Source organism: Daphnia pulex, chromosome 12 (assembly GCF_021134715.1).
Source record: "Daphnia pulex isolate KAP4 chromosome 12, ASM2113471v1".
NCBI lineage: Eukaryota > Metazoa > Arthropoda > Branchiopoda > Diplostraca > Daphniidae > Daphnia > Daphnia pulex.
Genome location: NC_060028.1, coordinates 6727750 through 6742558, shown reverse-complemented (window position 1 = coordinate 6742558; position 14809 = coordinate 6727750). Strand labels below are relative to the sequence as shown.

Genomic DNA, 14809 nt, shown 5'->3' with positions numbered 1-14809 from the left:
GGAAGGAAAGTAAAGCTTTCATGACAACAACAATAATGCATGTAACAAAATAATAAAAAAACAAGGGGGTAACTGCTAACTGGATTGAGTGGACGTGGATTATTCTTGGTTCATTTTCATTTCATCAACATCAAATTGAGAAGTATGCCGTTTGGTCTTGAAATTGGAAAAGTGTTGTAGCCAGGACATCAAATAAACATTTAAACCAAAAATGGCAGAAGCGGGAGGTACCGACTCTGCGATTCTGAAAGGACAATAAACCCTTAATAACTAATGTTTTTCATTCATATCAATTTTTTTCATTCAGAACATCATGTGAAATTTAATGAAGAACATGACAACTATAACAAACAAAACTCTATTAATATCCAGAAAATATCACAGTGGAAATTTCAAGTTCATCTTGGATTTTTGAAATTAAATAACACATATGAAATCGTCATTGATGTAGGCCCAATACTTGAAAGTCCTCAGTCACCAGACAACACAGCATGGATCTCAAATGTAACTATTAATCCTGTTTTCTTTCTTAGTATTTGCTTTTCAATTTTTCCCCCACCTTAAACAAATCTGTTTTTTGAAGAAAATCACATTGAAGCATGTATAACCATATTTTCCTATCTGTTTCAGAATTTGATTTCATTTGTCTTTTTAAAATTTGTCAGGATTGCTCTGCAGGTGCCTACACCAGCATCAAATCCTGTGAAAATTCAAACAACAAAGTTAATTTACACTTAATATTGAAAGCAGCGAAACCCAAGTTAATGAATGAGGCAATCAAATTGTACAGTTCTGCTGATCCTACTGTTCATATTGAAATTGTTCTCCTGGCCAGAGTTTTAGGTAAGCATATTCAAACAGTTTATTTATAGCACTTAACTAAACATACTTTCTAGCATATGCAATTCTATTGTGATGACGTGATTGACGTGATGCATTAAGAAGTTCTAGAAAAAATTGTTATTCAATCCATTCCATTGTCACTTCGTTTAATTTACTCAAATCTAGGTAAGGGCCAAGGAACGCCGATGCTTAAAGACGGAATCCACTTGGTCGGAGTAGAGCTTGATGAAGAATCGGAAGCCTCCGATTGGCAAGGATTTGATTGAGTTGGGATCAAGGAATTAGTGTTGAAAAGAACCAAAAGATGTAACCGAAATGTATTTCATTCTGTGTAATGTGAACATAATGGATAATGGATGAAAAACAAAAAGAATTCAATTTACATTTATGTACAATATTCTTTCTTTAAAATACTGATCAGATTCAACATCATTGCCTTTTTTTGAATTCTTTTATCTTTTTTCACTTTCAAAAGGAACAAACCTTAAAAGAGAATTTTGGTGGAATAAAAGGTGTGGCATGGCTGTCAAAATGGGTACAAATGCGAAAAAGATTAAGAATTGATTTTGTAAACGAATTATGACATACATCGTTGGACCTATTTGTTCATCGTTTAGGATTGGATTTGCTTTTTGCCGAAATTGCAGATGCGCTTTTATTACTACTAGCGCTGACGATAGGCCCTTTCAAAGCGTTGGATGTATCGAATTTTTGCTGCATGGACAGGACATGCGACGATGAGTTATTTTTTCCACAGGAAGCTGTGGTTGTGCCGCCAGGACTAGAAGTGCTGTTACTGGAACCAATTGACGTCGTTGGTTTACTCGAGCTCACGGTGTTCGTGACATTAGAGTTCGCGGCTGAACGCAAAGTCGATCCAGTAGTAGTAGTAGAAGGTTTCGCTATCTTAGGGCCACCGGCACCACTTTTGACAGGTGCCCCAGGGGTCTTGATGGCTAGAGGCGACGCAGTAGTTATCTTCGAATTGGGTGATTTTGACTTTGCCGCAGCTGTGACAGGTTGGTGAGCACCAGGTTTGGCGGAAATGGTTTCCTTATCTGGCGACATAAGTCGTTTGCTGCCATTCACAACAGAAGGTTTCCCAGTCGCCGTGCTTCCAGTAGTCGAAGGCTCCGTGACATTATTGGCAAGTTTCGAAGTCAATGGTAATTTACCGATTGGTGGCTGCAGTGGAAGGGGCGCAGGGGTACTACCAACACGACCAACTGGTTCAGCAAGCGTCGTTAAGGGAGCTGTTGGTTTGGTTACGGAAATCGGATTGTCTTTTGGTTGGGTCGCACTACTGGTTGCAACCGGAACGGACGGTGTGGAACTCAATGGTTTAGTAGCCGAAACACCGATACTGGGCAAAGAGGCACTAGTGACAGGATTGTTCGATTCAGTAGTGTTGGTAGTCACAGCAGTAGCAGCGCCAGTGCCAAGGTAGCGACCACGCGAAGCCATTGATGACGAGTATGGTTTATAACCTTGGGTTGAAGTCGTTGGCGCAGAGCTGACCGTGGCGGTAGACGGTGTCGACTTGACTGGTACAGTTGGGCTGTTATTAGACGTGATGGATTTTAAAAGTCCAGCACTTTTAGCTGGCGCAACTCCCGTCGTTTTGACTGCGGTAGGGGCAGCAATCGGCTTCGGCGGCTCAGGGAGTGTCGATGCTTTATTTTTCATGGTGACTGAGTATACATCGGTATTTTTCTTTTTTAGCTCGCAAACAATTTCCGATAGCAAGCCATCAGAATTACTGGTCGTTGTGCTACCTGCTTCGTCTCGATCCGTCGATACTTTGTCTCTGGGTAAATCTTCGATACTGGCATAAATGGCGTCTTCTTCCGACTGGTTGACCCTAGAGCAGTCGTCATAGGGATAGTCGTTCTCGATAATCGGACTGGGAACTAATGTTAGACTGGGCGGATTCGGTGGAGGAGAAGTTGGCCTAGTGAAAGGCATACTCAGCGGTCTCTTGGCTCTCATTGAACCGAACTGCGGTATGTTGGGGCGGCTGGTAACGCCTCGAAGGCGCATACTTTCCGACCGTTCGACGATGGGAGCCAATTTAACGCCATCCACTTTGTCTCCCTTTTCATCATCTTCGGCAAAGTGGACTTTGTTGGCCTTTGGCAATCTTGGCAGAGTGCTGCTGGTTCCTAGTTTAGATGTGGGCGATGTTGGCGATGTCACGGTAGGAACGGGTAACGGGAGTGACGGAACTGAAGACCCCGGCGGCGCAGGAGCTGGTCTGACTGGAACGACTTTCGATGGCAGTTCAATGGTGTTCTGCAAAATCGGGTTGGAGATCTCCAAACCACGTAAACTTTCACGATTTATCTTGGTAGCCTTGATGCTTTGATTACGTGGCAAAGTGCTACTGCTAGTCTCACTTTCAGAGATGCTGATAGTATCTGGAACGGTCCCTGCATCCGGGGTGCTGGCCGCTGTTTGAGTGGGACTCGCTTTGAACAGAGACGCCACCTTTTGTTGCAACGTCGATGTGCTATTCGGCTGGGTAGGTGCAGAGGGCGGAATCGGCTGAAGTGGGGCAGGTTCCGCCCGATTGAAAATCGCTTTGACATTGTAAGTGTTTGGAGTTGACAGGGGGCGGCCTTTAGGCGGTAGTTCTGGTTTCCCAGTGGCTTTGGTTATAGATTCACTCGACGAGACTGGAACGATCGTTTTAGCGATTATGATTTCCGTGTGACCCAAAGTAGGAACGGTGGGTGCTGGCTTTTGAGTTGGAGGACTTGTGGGCGCCTTGTGAAGTGGCGTTGACGAAACGGGAGCCGCCGGGGCCGGTCGAACAGGAAGCGTAGCAGCGGCAGTGGTGATTTTATTGTTAATGGCCGCTCCGTTGGAAAAGAAGTTGGCACGAGCAGCAACGACACCAGCAGTTTTGTTCGTTTCTTCCTTGGAAACTATCGGCGCTGGATGGACATGGGTGTCGGCTGAATCCGCGCTGTCAAAACTATCGAAACTCGAATCCACGTTTTCAGTAAGTGGAGAAAGGGTCACTCCATGGTATTGGCCGACGAGGTTGTGGGCTAAAGAGGTGGACGGCGGCCGAGAAGCTGAGACAGTAACGGCGGGGGGATTTGAACCGTTGCCAATGCCTCCCAGTTTGTTTGGGCGGATAGGCATTGGCCGAGAAATTTCAACTTTGACACCGTTACTCCGAGCTGCTGGCTCATCCGAAGGTACTCGACTGCTCGAGTTCTTGTTATTCCACCAACTAATGGGACAAAATAATCGTCCACGGAATGGAATCCGCCGCGATGGTGAAGAAGTCGTTGAGCTGTTGGAGCTACTTGGCGGCTGGGTGAAATCTGGACTGCAGCGTGTTCTGTAAGGCGGAAAAGGCAAGAAAAAGACAAAAAGCGTAAGCACGTCACGAAAGCAATTTACAAAGCTCTACAACACTTACATCGCTGACGGATATAAAGGCGTATAAAATGAATCTATTTTAAAGCAGTTCTTAATTCAAAACTTATCAGTTATCAAAGATAATTTAATAATTAAACCCTCGTAAATTACCAAGTAAAAATGAATCAAATGAAGCTCTGATTTGCAACGATTATAATAATAATAGAATAAGATTGTAAGGCGCTTAAATATACTAAAAATGGCTAAATTGGTCGATTGGCAAGTAACTTGGCAAATAGCTTCGAGAAATCAATTCTTGATCGATTTCTATAAAGACTGCGGCAGCTTTGCTAGCGGCTTTTGCTTCAGTTCAAGAGAAATTGGAAATGATGTCTGAGCAACGACAGACGGAGGGGAGGATGGGGAATGAGATTCTATCTGGGCAGGAACAAAAAAAAAGGATCTTGTGAATTTATTCTTGGGGTAGAGACAAACTCATTTCGGACGAAGCTGTGGCAACTGTTGGATCAACTGCCGGAGAACTAACGCTAGCTCCTGAATGGGATCCTCCTTCACTAGCACTGCGCTTGAATGAAGGGATTTTTAAATGGACTTGATCTTTAACCCAATTACGAAAGTCCCTTTTCGGCTTTGGTGAGCCGGGGTCGTTGACTCGGCGAGGAAATTTCGGAGAAGCCGACGCACTTCGCACTTCCGGCGTACTAACCGGTGAAATGTCAATGTGCTCAGTGATGAGTCGCTCGGAAGCCACGCCAAACGATTTCACTTTCACTTTGGGATTGGATTGGACTGTTATCACTTCGACGCGAATGTCTCGACCTTTTTCTTTCTTAACTTTCTTTTCTTTGGCGCCTTGTGATGGATCATCAGCATTTTGTAATCGCTCCTCAGCTCGCCTGGGGTAGTGAATATCTGGTCTTTGCTTTTCTATCGAAACACTATCTATCGGTTCGCAGCCGGCTGCAGGCGGTGGACAGTAGAGCGACGGTTGCGCGGCTGTCTTTAGCCAACGATGAACGAGTTTTCGGATTTTTCCCATGACGGAAGAAATGAATACGTACGGCAATGACAATTTGGGTCCCCCCATGATTTTGGCCCATAACTGCATTCTCTGGTGACGATCACGACAGCAATACCAGCAGCAGAATGCCAATGCCAAAAAGGGAAATATTCCAAGGAAGATGATGAACATGGCCACCACAAAACCATTTCGAACTGCAGATTTTAAAAAACGAAAAAACAAACAATTCATCATTGTAAAATACGTCAAGACTTTAATTAAGACAGATTAAAATTCTCTTACCGTTGGGATCAGAAGCAGGTCCACCATCTTCGCTGCCACCGACACCGAAATGTTGGCAAAAGGGTGGATCAAAACCGGCTTTGCAGTGGCATTTGCCCAGGTTGTTGCACTCGCCATTCATACCGCATTTGTGTGGACAGCCGGCTTTTATAACCGATGACACAGCAACACAGCGCTGGTCAACACACATCTGCCGGAGAGGGATAACGTTGAATCCAAACGTCCTTCAAACACGCACACCAGATAACGTACCTTATTGTGGCCACACCTGGCGCCGTTGGGAACCAGACCGGGATCAACATCTTGCAGACCCAGATCAACATTGGCCGTGCGACATGGAATAATTTTTCCATCGACGTTGAAAAACGAATGAGATAAAACAGCAACCGATTCCATTCCAAATTCCAGCCTCTCGTTCAAGTGCGAGCAGTGCAATAATCCACAATGAGTATTCCTTGAAAAGTTCAATCAAAAAATGTAAATAAAATGTAAAGAATTGGATCATTGAAAGAAAGGAAACGTACTCGTCGAGGCATTTGGTGAAGGTGTCGTTAATCTTGAGGTACCCACAGTTTCCCGTTTTGTTGCCATGTGTGTTTTGATCGTAACATTTTGCGTCGGATCCCTTGCCGGAAGGTCCCCACAGCAGTCGACATTGATCGGAATGAGTACGGCAAGATCCCTCGTAACAGTAGGCCTTAGGGTTATCAAAACAAATTCAAATCATTAACAAAATGGGGGGGAAAAGCTGATGATAAAAGACAGATACTTTTTCTTGGCCGCATAAAGTGCCGTCCAACTTGTGGAGATCAGCTGGGCAATATTCACTTTTACCAGTACAGTATTCTGGGAGGTCACATTCCTGGAGAGATGAACGACACGCAGTGCCTGCATTTTTCACGCGACAAGTCTAAATAAACAAACAAACTTTTAATATTTATCGCCAAACAGATTTAGATGCAAAAACGAACAACCGCAGTATCGCAACAGTCACCAGTTGCGCAAGTGGCGTTGACGTGCAATTTGCATGTCAGTGGATTGCAGCAAGGGTTGTCGCAACGTCCGGGTAATCCACAATCGCACTCTTCACCCTCTTCAACAAACATATTGCCACATTCTGGACTTTTGAACAAACTATAAAAAAAAATTACAAATTTTAATATTTTTCCGTTTTTTTGGTCGCTTTCTTTTTATGAATATTTCATCACAGACCTCGCTGGCTTGTTGCGCAAGCAGTAATCCATCCCGTGCTCAAACGCCAATGCCAAATTTTCTAAACTGCACGAACTCCAGTGGGTGGGACTTATTGCACTGAATTAGGTTGAAATACATTTTCAGTTATATTTTAAATCATTGAAAATAAAAAGGATTAATATGACTAACCTAGAAGACGCAGCCATGATGCATTTGTCATCTGGGCAATGACAGAGGGAGTCATTATCGTGCTCCATACCAAAGTTATGACCCATCTCGTGAGCCACTGTTGTGGCAACCAAACCGACCGTCGGGCTGTGATCCATCGCCACTCCACCAGAAAATTCGTAAGTGCACATGGGACCCTTCAAGGCCTTACCGACCACTCCTCCTTGAAACTGAATGCCACTGCAAGAAAAAAAACAAATTGGCAATGATTAAATTTGAATCAGCAAATTTAAAAAAATATAAATTACGTCAGTAGCTGGGCGTTATCGTTGGGATGCTCCTTGGACAACCGGACGCGTCGGTAATGGAGAAAATTTGTCAGCGTTTCATCACCCTTAACGGAAATTTGAATTTCGTCTTTTTCTGACCAGACGACGATGCCGACCAAGGCCACAAAGATGTTGAGAGGCGCGTACAGCTGCAAGTGTCAGTCAAACCCGTTAAAAGCAATTCCGTCTGATTGAGCTGACGAATAAAAGGTTGTTTTACCGCGTTGACGATGTTGGCAATATCTTTGCATCGCCTGAAGACTCGATTGAGGTCCTTGTCCTGACTTTCGTAACTTTTATTATCGACAACCAGCACTAGCTCGACGTAACGAGATCGGCTATTTGCTTTGAACGGACCACTGACTGCTGGGGTGTCGGACGGCAAATTCGTTTGGCGCCTAACCTGCAAATGTCAACACATTACGTTAATTGACGTCCCAGCGACTTGTCTTTGAGAATCACATTCTTACCCTCGAATGGCTGTGACTAGAATGGGGCAAAGCGGAATGTGTTCCTACAACCAAACAAATAGATCAATGAATATTGAGCTGCAAATAACTAAATAAAATTCGAAAACTTACCGCAAGAGAAGTTGGCGGTCAAATCAGAATGCTTCATTAAAATATGTTCATCGTCCAGCGACGAACCACTCTGTGGTTCTACATAATTGAGTTCTTTGCCATCAAATATCACACCTCTGTTTGGATAGTGAAAAGCGACAATTAGTTTGGAATCAATCACGATTTTAAGTCCAACAAAGTTATCGTCTAACACGATTTCCGGCTCAGTAAACTCGAAAGCTTAAATCACTCAATCGTGTATAGAGTTGAAAAGGAACTGTAAATAAATAGGGGCTGTTTGTGTTGAAGCTTGCGCCAACAGACGAGAGAGAGGGGAGCATAAAAGTGGGTCTCTTTCTAGTTTGGATATTTACCTTAATCCAGCACATGTCGACAGAGCTACCCACGACTGAGGAACGTGTCGAATTCGCCCTTGGTACTGGCACAGCTGGGCTTCCTTAGCCGTGCCATTGGATGCCTTAGTAACTTGCTCACCATTCTCGTGGTACTTTTCAAAGTAACCATCGGGGAGCAAATCTCTGGAGACGATGAAAGACACACGAGCAAATAAACAAAATTGCATTTCAAACGAGTTTCAAATGTAGGGTGGTCTGTTCCGAGTCAACTGACCTATTTAATCGAAGGTCCAGAATATACGAGTCATTATCTAGAGAATAGGTGATTGACAAATCATTGACGTGGCCGTCCTGTGGGAGGAGAAAATTCAACAATTTTAGAATTGAGAAAAATAGAATTGGGCGGAAATTAAAATAGAAGGGGCGTTTACCTGACGGTGGGTGTTTTGAAGTTGTCGCTTTTCCCGGACATGATAGACAAACGGCCTGAATGTGTACTGGCGTGCAAACTGGGACTCGGTCCGCCCTGTTGAAATCCCAAAAGAGTAATTAGTTTATAACACCTCATAGGCACCAATAGGGGAGAGAGGACGTCTCCAAATAGGACCGATTGGGAATTTGAAAAACGAGAGCCTAAGTGGGGCACTACATTAAACGACACACACACACACACACACAGCCATGTGCACATACACACACGTCTGTTAAACGAGCGACAAGTCCACCGGAAACCACAATAGATGGTGGCTTACTGCTCCGCCTTTATTTTAAAGGCAAAACCTCCAGCTGTTGGTTTTCTTTCGATGGGAAACAAAAAGAGAAAGAGAATTCCGACCCGCCACCAGCATAATTTATTTAACGGAAACAATCCGCTTCTCCCTCGCCACTCGTCTTGTATTACGCAAACAAAAAAAGTCTCGTGATTTATCCCTTAAGCGCTACTCTGGAACAAAACAAAAAAAATAGGGCCTTTCTCAACCATGTCCATTACGCCTGATCTATAATGGATTTTAAGTTACTCCGCCGGACCAGCCAGCGTGTCTCTGCTGGTGAAGGTTGTCCACCACCACCACCACCACCACCAACGTCCTTCTTTTCCGCTTTAACGTTCCAACGCTTGCGGACATGATTCGTATCGCCTCCAGGACGGAAATAGAAGACAATGTCTACAATTGCTCGGCAGTAGGGAAACAAAAATGAAAGCCTTTGAAAATTCTTCAATGTTTTCGTTACTGGGCGACTGACTAAAAGCTAAAATGAGAAACAAAAGAAACCTTGTATTTACCTAACCACCCTCTCTCTCTCTCCGATAACCGTGTAGGTGTATACTACATGAGCATCTGTTCCGAAAGACGGATGAGAATGCGAGGGTAGGGGGTTCGCTAAAATAAACTTGTGTTCTGGCATAACGATTTTCAACCCTTGACGGGCGCACGCAACGAGTTTAAAAAACCATAAAACCCCCCTCCACACACACACACACACGCGCGCGCGTTCTCCGCACCTTTTCGTTCATCTCCCCCCGTTAAGTTTCATAATGCGGAAGAGTGTGTGTGTGTGCCTGTCGGTTGTGACCAAAAAGAGATGAGATAACATCGTTCCCGGAGGCAGCTGACGGGATAAATAAATACGGAGTAACCCAAAAAAGGCAAGGTAAAACGAGCTGAATGATTTGGAGCATTCGAAACGGTCGGAAAGGAACGAAACAACAAAACAAAACGTGTTTTGGGGACGTTTCATTAAAAAGTGGAATCTGTTCCAATTCCTATGCGCACTGTATCAATGTCCACTTTGTTCCAATGAGGGCAAAGAACTGGAAGTTGGCGTCGAGCCCAAAATCGGCCTAAAAACTTCCGTCACGGACCCACTCCGCCTTTATCCTCCCAAAGTCATTTGGGCTTTCCGTGTCGTTGCTTCTCTAATATCTTTTGTGACGACTCCCACGCAGAAACTCATCGCACCCCACTCGCAAGAGATCCCAGGGTATATACTATACGTATACTTGCCTTTTCTCAGAGTATCAAGGCATATTTTAACCGGGATGAATATGACTAACAAAAGCTGACGTTGCATCTACCAGTGAACAGGGCCTGAAACATAAGACGCATACAGTCGGCAGCGGGAGGTCTTAAGTCCCAAAGCAATTGCCTCGAAGCGAGAGAGGCTCTTCCAGTCCGTAGGAGGATAACATGACGATTCTTGATTCATTCCTGGAAGTTACTGCGATCTTTACTCTCGAGTGGAACTGCACACAATTACAGTTACTGCGACTCGTACCTTCGATTTTCATGCAAACAAGTCTGGGCCTTTGGAAATCAATAGCTCAAAGTCTCGTAGAGCGTCGGCGGCTGGACGAGAATGGCAAGGCCAGCGTCGTGCGTCCTGAAATTCAATAACAAAGCCGTTGCGTCCTCCGGCTAACGTTCGTGTCTGAATGACCGGCAATTGCAAAACCCCCTCAAGGTGTGTATGTGTATGTTTATGACTCACACTCGTGACTACTGAGGGACGTACGAGAGCATTAACGAATGCGACCAACCGTTATCTGACGCTCGAAATGCAAGGGAAACACACTCTTTTTTTCTTTCTTTTTCAATGCAAAACAAAAAGCTGTGCAGAGGACGACGAAGCTGAAGAACAACAGCATTTCCTGAATTGGAAAAATCCCCAATAAGAAAAACACTACGAAGGCCATCGCCCTCTAGTTCACGGTTCACTCAAACGTCAGACGACTCACGAATCAATTTGGTTTCGTCGCAGATAAAGTGACAAGGGTGTCAAGTGTGGGGTCGAAATTCGCGAAATGATTAGAGAAAATTCACTCACCTGAATTTGGAGAAAACTGAGATGAACTAATGCACAATTGACAAGTTGCAAGACAGAGGAGATATACACACACCCATCGTATCGCCATATTTACTTCACTACTAAAGTTGTCTGCTACGTTGCCTACTCGTAAAAATATTCCTGTCGGCGAACTCGCGCCGGCCCCTCGTCCATTCCATCCCACCTCCTTTGTTGAAAGTGGGCGGTTCTTGTCGGAATTCTTTACCTGAAAACTCTTGTTCTCAAATTCCTTGACCGAGGAAAAGAATGAAGGCATTGAAGGGGGAAAAGGTACAAACCAGAACCATGCCAGAACGATGACGAGACGAACGCTCATCACATGTAATTTCATTTCGCCATCGTATAATTAGAAGGTATTACTCATTGAAGAACAGCAACTATTTGGTAAATAAACTTACCCTCCGAAAAAAATCGGAAAATACTATACTTGTTTACAGTCCTAGTCGTCATTCGGATCCTGCCTCTTAAATTAACAAAAAGAAATAATATTTAAAAAAAAAGAAACAGTATAAACGCGTTGGCTTGTTGCGGGGCAAAGAATTCTTTGGTCACTCAAAGTCCGTTGTTTTATTATTCTGATTCACCAGGAAGTCTTGTGTTGAATTCCCGGATAACGATTACCAGTTTGTGTTGATGACATTATAAAAAAAAAAAAGGGGTGGTTCGGACGTTGACTTAAGAACATTAGGAGGAAATTTTTGAAGGGCAATCTAGTGTCGTGGCGCAACCATCATTTTGGTTTACAGCGACGATACGAGTTGTCAATCTCATCTCTTTTGACCTCGTCTACATTTTTTACATGGGCATGTTGGTGGATTTCGATCAATTTGGGGAATGAGAGCCTCCCCCTAAGAAAAAAACATAATGAAAAAAAAAAACATTAATAATGTTTTTAAATCGTGTAGTCGTATTACGAACGAAAGCCATGATAAAACACAATAAAGAAACATCGGGTATTTTTCAAGCAATTTCAAAGACACACAGAGAATCATACTAAAAAAAAACCCTGATTTCTCCCCCGCATGATATCTTATACCAAATGCACAATATATATTTGGAACACTGGTAGCAGTAAGAGTAATGTAGATAATAAATTGTCTTAATGGAATCGAACAAAAAACATACTGTCAAACATTCAGAATGGAGAAAAAGGTCCGTGCTTTTCTGGGTTCATGAACCAGTCTCTGTTCGATATGACACGTTCTTTCCACTCATCTAAATAATTCAAATAAAATTCATTCGAATTCTCAATACACCTTACGAAAGGGAAACCTACTTGATATAGATTCGACTGAGAGTCCGCGACCGCCGTATTCTGGTGGCAAAATATCACAAGGAATGAGGGAAACGAGAACTTTTTTGACATCACCTCGATGTAAATGCAACTTTGAAAAGAAAAATTAAATTAATCAATATACTAATCACAATTAGCAGTTTTTCTTACTCTACGGCGTAACTTTTCTTTCATGAATGTTTTGAAAATGTTCATTATAACATGAACGTTCAAGGGAGTATTAATGTAATGCATTGCTTTGGTGCGAATTGGATTCACATCCTGAATATTTGAAAATTTATAAATGTAATTTCACCACGAAAAGACGATTATCAATAATTAATTAAATACCTGCCATGAATTCACTGCTTTACGAATCATCGAAGGTGTCATTTGCATCGCATGACCCATTCCAACCCCTTTCAAATCCACAATACAAACCACACCCGTGACAGATATGGCTTCGTCATCACGGCACAAAAGTTCTACAACCATGTTCATGATCTAAAATTATTTAAAGAGAAACTTGTAGCTATTAGTTACAATTTATAAATTGTCTTAGTTAAATTTAAACCCATACTTTGAGTACATCATCTTGCTTGTGTTTATAAGGATCATGGATACTTGCTCGAATCACAATAACCTTCCTTCCTTCATCATCACGTCCTGGTAAAGGCAGGATTGTTCTAAAGATATACAATGAAATAAGATTGATAGAGTGCAACGATTCACTAGCCTTTTACCCAAGATTCAGAAGCTCCATGAGTTCAGGGAGTAAAGGGTCCCTGTTTGAGTACCATTCAGTTACTTTAGAACGGAAACTGTAAAAGGTTTCAATTCGAACCTTTGTTTTGTTTGAATCAAATTTGCAGCCACGGAGAAACCAACGTATTGATAAATCATCTAAATTAAAATTTGCAAAGTACAGGTAATTAAAAATTGAGAACTAAACAACAAAATTCACAGATGAAAACATTTACCTAAATTGGAGTAATCATTGATTTGAGTTTGAATCCACTCTTTTATAAGAATCAAACTCTCTTCTCTAATGTTATCAGTTTCACCAAGCTCTTCTTTTGCTTTGATCAATAACTCTTCACTTAGTTCTGAAGTTCTCCTCATTTCTGTGATTAATTCCTTCTCCATTTTCAACAAACCTTCTCACCAAACAGAAGAAATCAAATTAAGTGAAACTGATCGAAATGACTGAATTTATACACAAATTTACAAAAAAGGGATTGACAACCTACATATCTGTAGCCTACATGACAGCCACAAGCTCAGCTTGATAAAACAAATCAAAGGTCAATAATCAAAAATAAAAATAGAAAATAGGGATAACACAAACTCTTGTCTGGCAATCAAAAATCCAGCTGGCAACTGCTGTGAAATAAATTCTTTAATAAAATAATGATCATAAACAAGTGTAAAATAAAAAATTTCAAGCAGATTTGCTGAGACAATCCCGAGTAAAAATTGGTCATATTCAATTTCTAATATGGATCTTACTAGAGTTAACTGACTTATTACAAATCAAATTTAGGCTATTAAACGGGATTGTTTTAATTATTACAAAGTAATGCTCACTTCATGAAGTCACCAGCGTGACCATTTGTAACAAGATATGTTTACGTGGTGGAACATGGGAATGGAAAAAATCGGGCAGGAAATTGGTGCCAAACGACAACGTAATATCACGTAGTGTTGTTGCGGCTGCAGTTGTCTATACGGCTGGATTATTATGACGCACTCAAGGTTAGTGGGAAAGGAAAAGGAGAACTGATTGAAGCATAGTAACTGTAGTGATTTTTTAAAAGGAAGAAATAAAAATTTCCATACTGGAGTTGTAAACAAATCATACAGCGTTGCCCTTTGAATATTTAACGAAAAATAACGCCACTTTTCCGACTTCATTTCAATCAATTATCATTTTAAAAAAGGTTTTCCTGTAATCTAATATGTCATATGACAAACGGAGCGCATCAATAAGTACTTTACTATCTTTAGTACAGCATAATATCATTATGCAATTTTTATTGTTAGTTACAGTGTTTCACCGATTGTCTTATCAAATCGTTGCACAATATTGCATTACAAAATTCTTGGGACAGAAAGTTATTTTAAATGGTTTTTTAAAAGAGGTTACCAACTATTTTGGATTTCTAAAGAGGGTCTCTTCACAATGAAAACATAATTATCAAGGAAAGGCCGTCCTTACTAACTAAAGACAATCATTTTCGTGTGAAATGGAGCTGGCTGCATAAAAGCAAAAGCTGCTGAACTAAAAATATAAAAAAATAAAACGTATTAATCAGTTTTTGCGCTATTATCAAGGTCAGTAAATCGCATATACCGGGGAATTTCTGGCGGAATTCATATCGTGCTGACTAAACTGATTTGAAGATTTTAACAACGACCCCCTCGTCATGTATTGCATCTTTGGATTGCTAGAGATTGTGTGGAGCTTGTGCTTGGTAACGTATCCGACCTCGATTCATCAAACTATGCGCAAGCGAGCATAAATTCAGACTCTGTGTCTCGAG

At 42.1% G+C, this 14809-nt stretch overlaps 3 protein-coding genes across 3 annotated transcripts; 1 reads left to right on the top strand and 2 right to left on the bottom strand.

Annotated features, from left to right (window-relative positions):
• The first annotated feature begins 35 nt into the window (after window positions 1-35).
• On the top strand, window positions 36-1225 carry LOC124209867 (UPF0687 protein C20orf27 homolog). Its single transcript, XM_046608095.1, has 4 exons — window positions 36-227; window positions 308-504; window positions 666-843; window positions 1009-1225. The coding sequence occupies exons 1-4, from the start codon at window positions 212-214 to the stop codon at window positions 1107-1109; spliced, it is 492 nt and encodes a 163-aa protein (XP_046464051.1). The 5' UTR covers window positions 36-211; the 3' UTR covers window positions 1110-1225.
• Window positions 1145-11109, bottom strand: LOC124209864 (mucin-5AC-like). Its single transcript, XM_046608090.1, has 17 exons — window positions 10973-11109; window positions 8578-8672; window positions 8421-8497; window positions 8165-8329; window positions 7812-7927; window positions 7701-7744; window positions 7451-7633; window positions 7210-7379; window positions 6923-7141; window positions 6752-6850; window positions 6514-6673; window positions 6309-6449; window positions 6064-6236; window positions 5792-5993; window positions 5540-5729; window positions 5298-5451; window positions 1145-4195 (listed from the first exon to the last, which is right to left on the bottom strand). Exons 1-17 carry the CDS (start codon window positions 11058-11060, stop codon window positions 1450-1452), a joined length of 5022 nt encoding a protein of 1673 aa, XP_046464046.1. The 5' UTR covers window positions 11061-11109; the 3' UTR covers window positions 1145-1449.
• A 768-nt stretch (window positions 11110-11877) lies between these two features.
• Window positions 11878-14419, bottom strand: LOC124209862 (retinol-binding protein pinta-like). The gene is made up of 10 exons (XM_046608089.1): window positions 14413-14419; window positions 13615-13649; window positions 13517-13550; window positions 13247-13423; window positions 13010-13169; window positions 12847-12952; window positions 12618-12770; window positions 12438-12548; window positions 12270-12378; window positions 11878-12208 (listed from the first exon to the last, which is right to left on the bottom strand). Exons 4-10 carry the CDS (start codon window positions 13410-13412, stop codon window positions 12129-12131), a joined length of 885 nt encoding a protein of 294 aa, XP_046464045.1. The 5' UTR covers window positions 13413-13423; window positions 13517-13550; window positions 13615-13649; window positions 14413-14419; the 3' UTR covers window positions 11878-12128.
• Window positions 14420-14809: the final 390 nt, after the last annotated feature.

Bases quoted from the DNA above. Each gene is read 5' to 3' on its own strand.
- LOC124209867 (XM_046608095.1), top strand. The intron at 505-665 runs GTAACTATTAAT...AAAATTTGTCAG, and splicing joins ACACAGCATGGATCTCAAAT to GATTGCTCTGCAGGTGCCTA. The intron at 844-1,008 runs GTAAGCATATTC...ACTCAAATCTAG, and splicing joins TCTCCTGGCCAGAGTTTTAG to GTAAGGGCCAAGGAACGCCG.
- LOC124209864 (XM_046608090.1), bottom strand. From the start codon at position 11,060: ATGGCGATACGATGGGTGTGTGTATATCTCCTCTGTCTTGCAACTTGT. The intron at 8,673-10,972 runs GTGAGTGAATTT...GGATTTCAACAG, and splicing joins TCAGTTTTCTCCAAATTCAG to GGCGGACCGAGTCCCAGTTT. The intron at 7,745-7,811 runs GTAAGTTTTCGA...GTTTGGTTGTAG, and splicing joins GACCGCCAACTTCTCTTGCG to GAACACATTCCGCTTTGCCC.
- LOC124209862 (XM_046608089.1), bottom strand. From the start codon at position 13,412: ATGGAGAAGGAATTAATCACAGAAATGAGGAGAACTTCAGAACTAAGT. The intron at 13,170-13,246 runs GTAAATGTTTTC...ATTTTAATTTAG, and splicing joins CAATGATTACTCCAATTTAG to ATGATTTATCAATACGTTGG. The intron at 12,379-12,437 runs GTAAGAAAAACT...TTCTTTTCAAAG, and splicing joins AAGAAAAGTTACGCCGTAGA to TTGCATTTACATCGAGGTGA.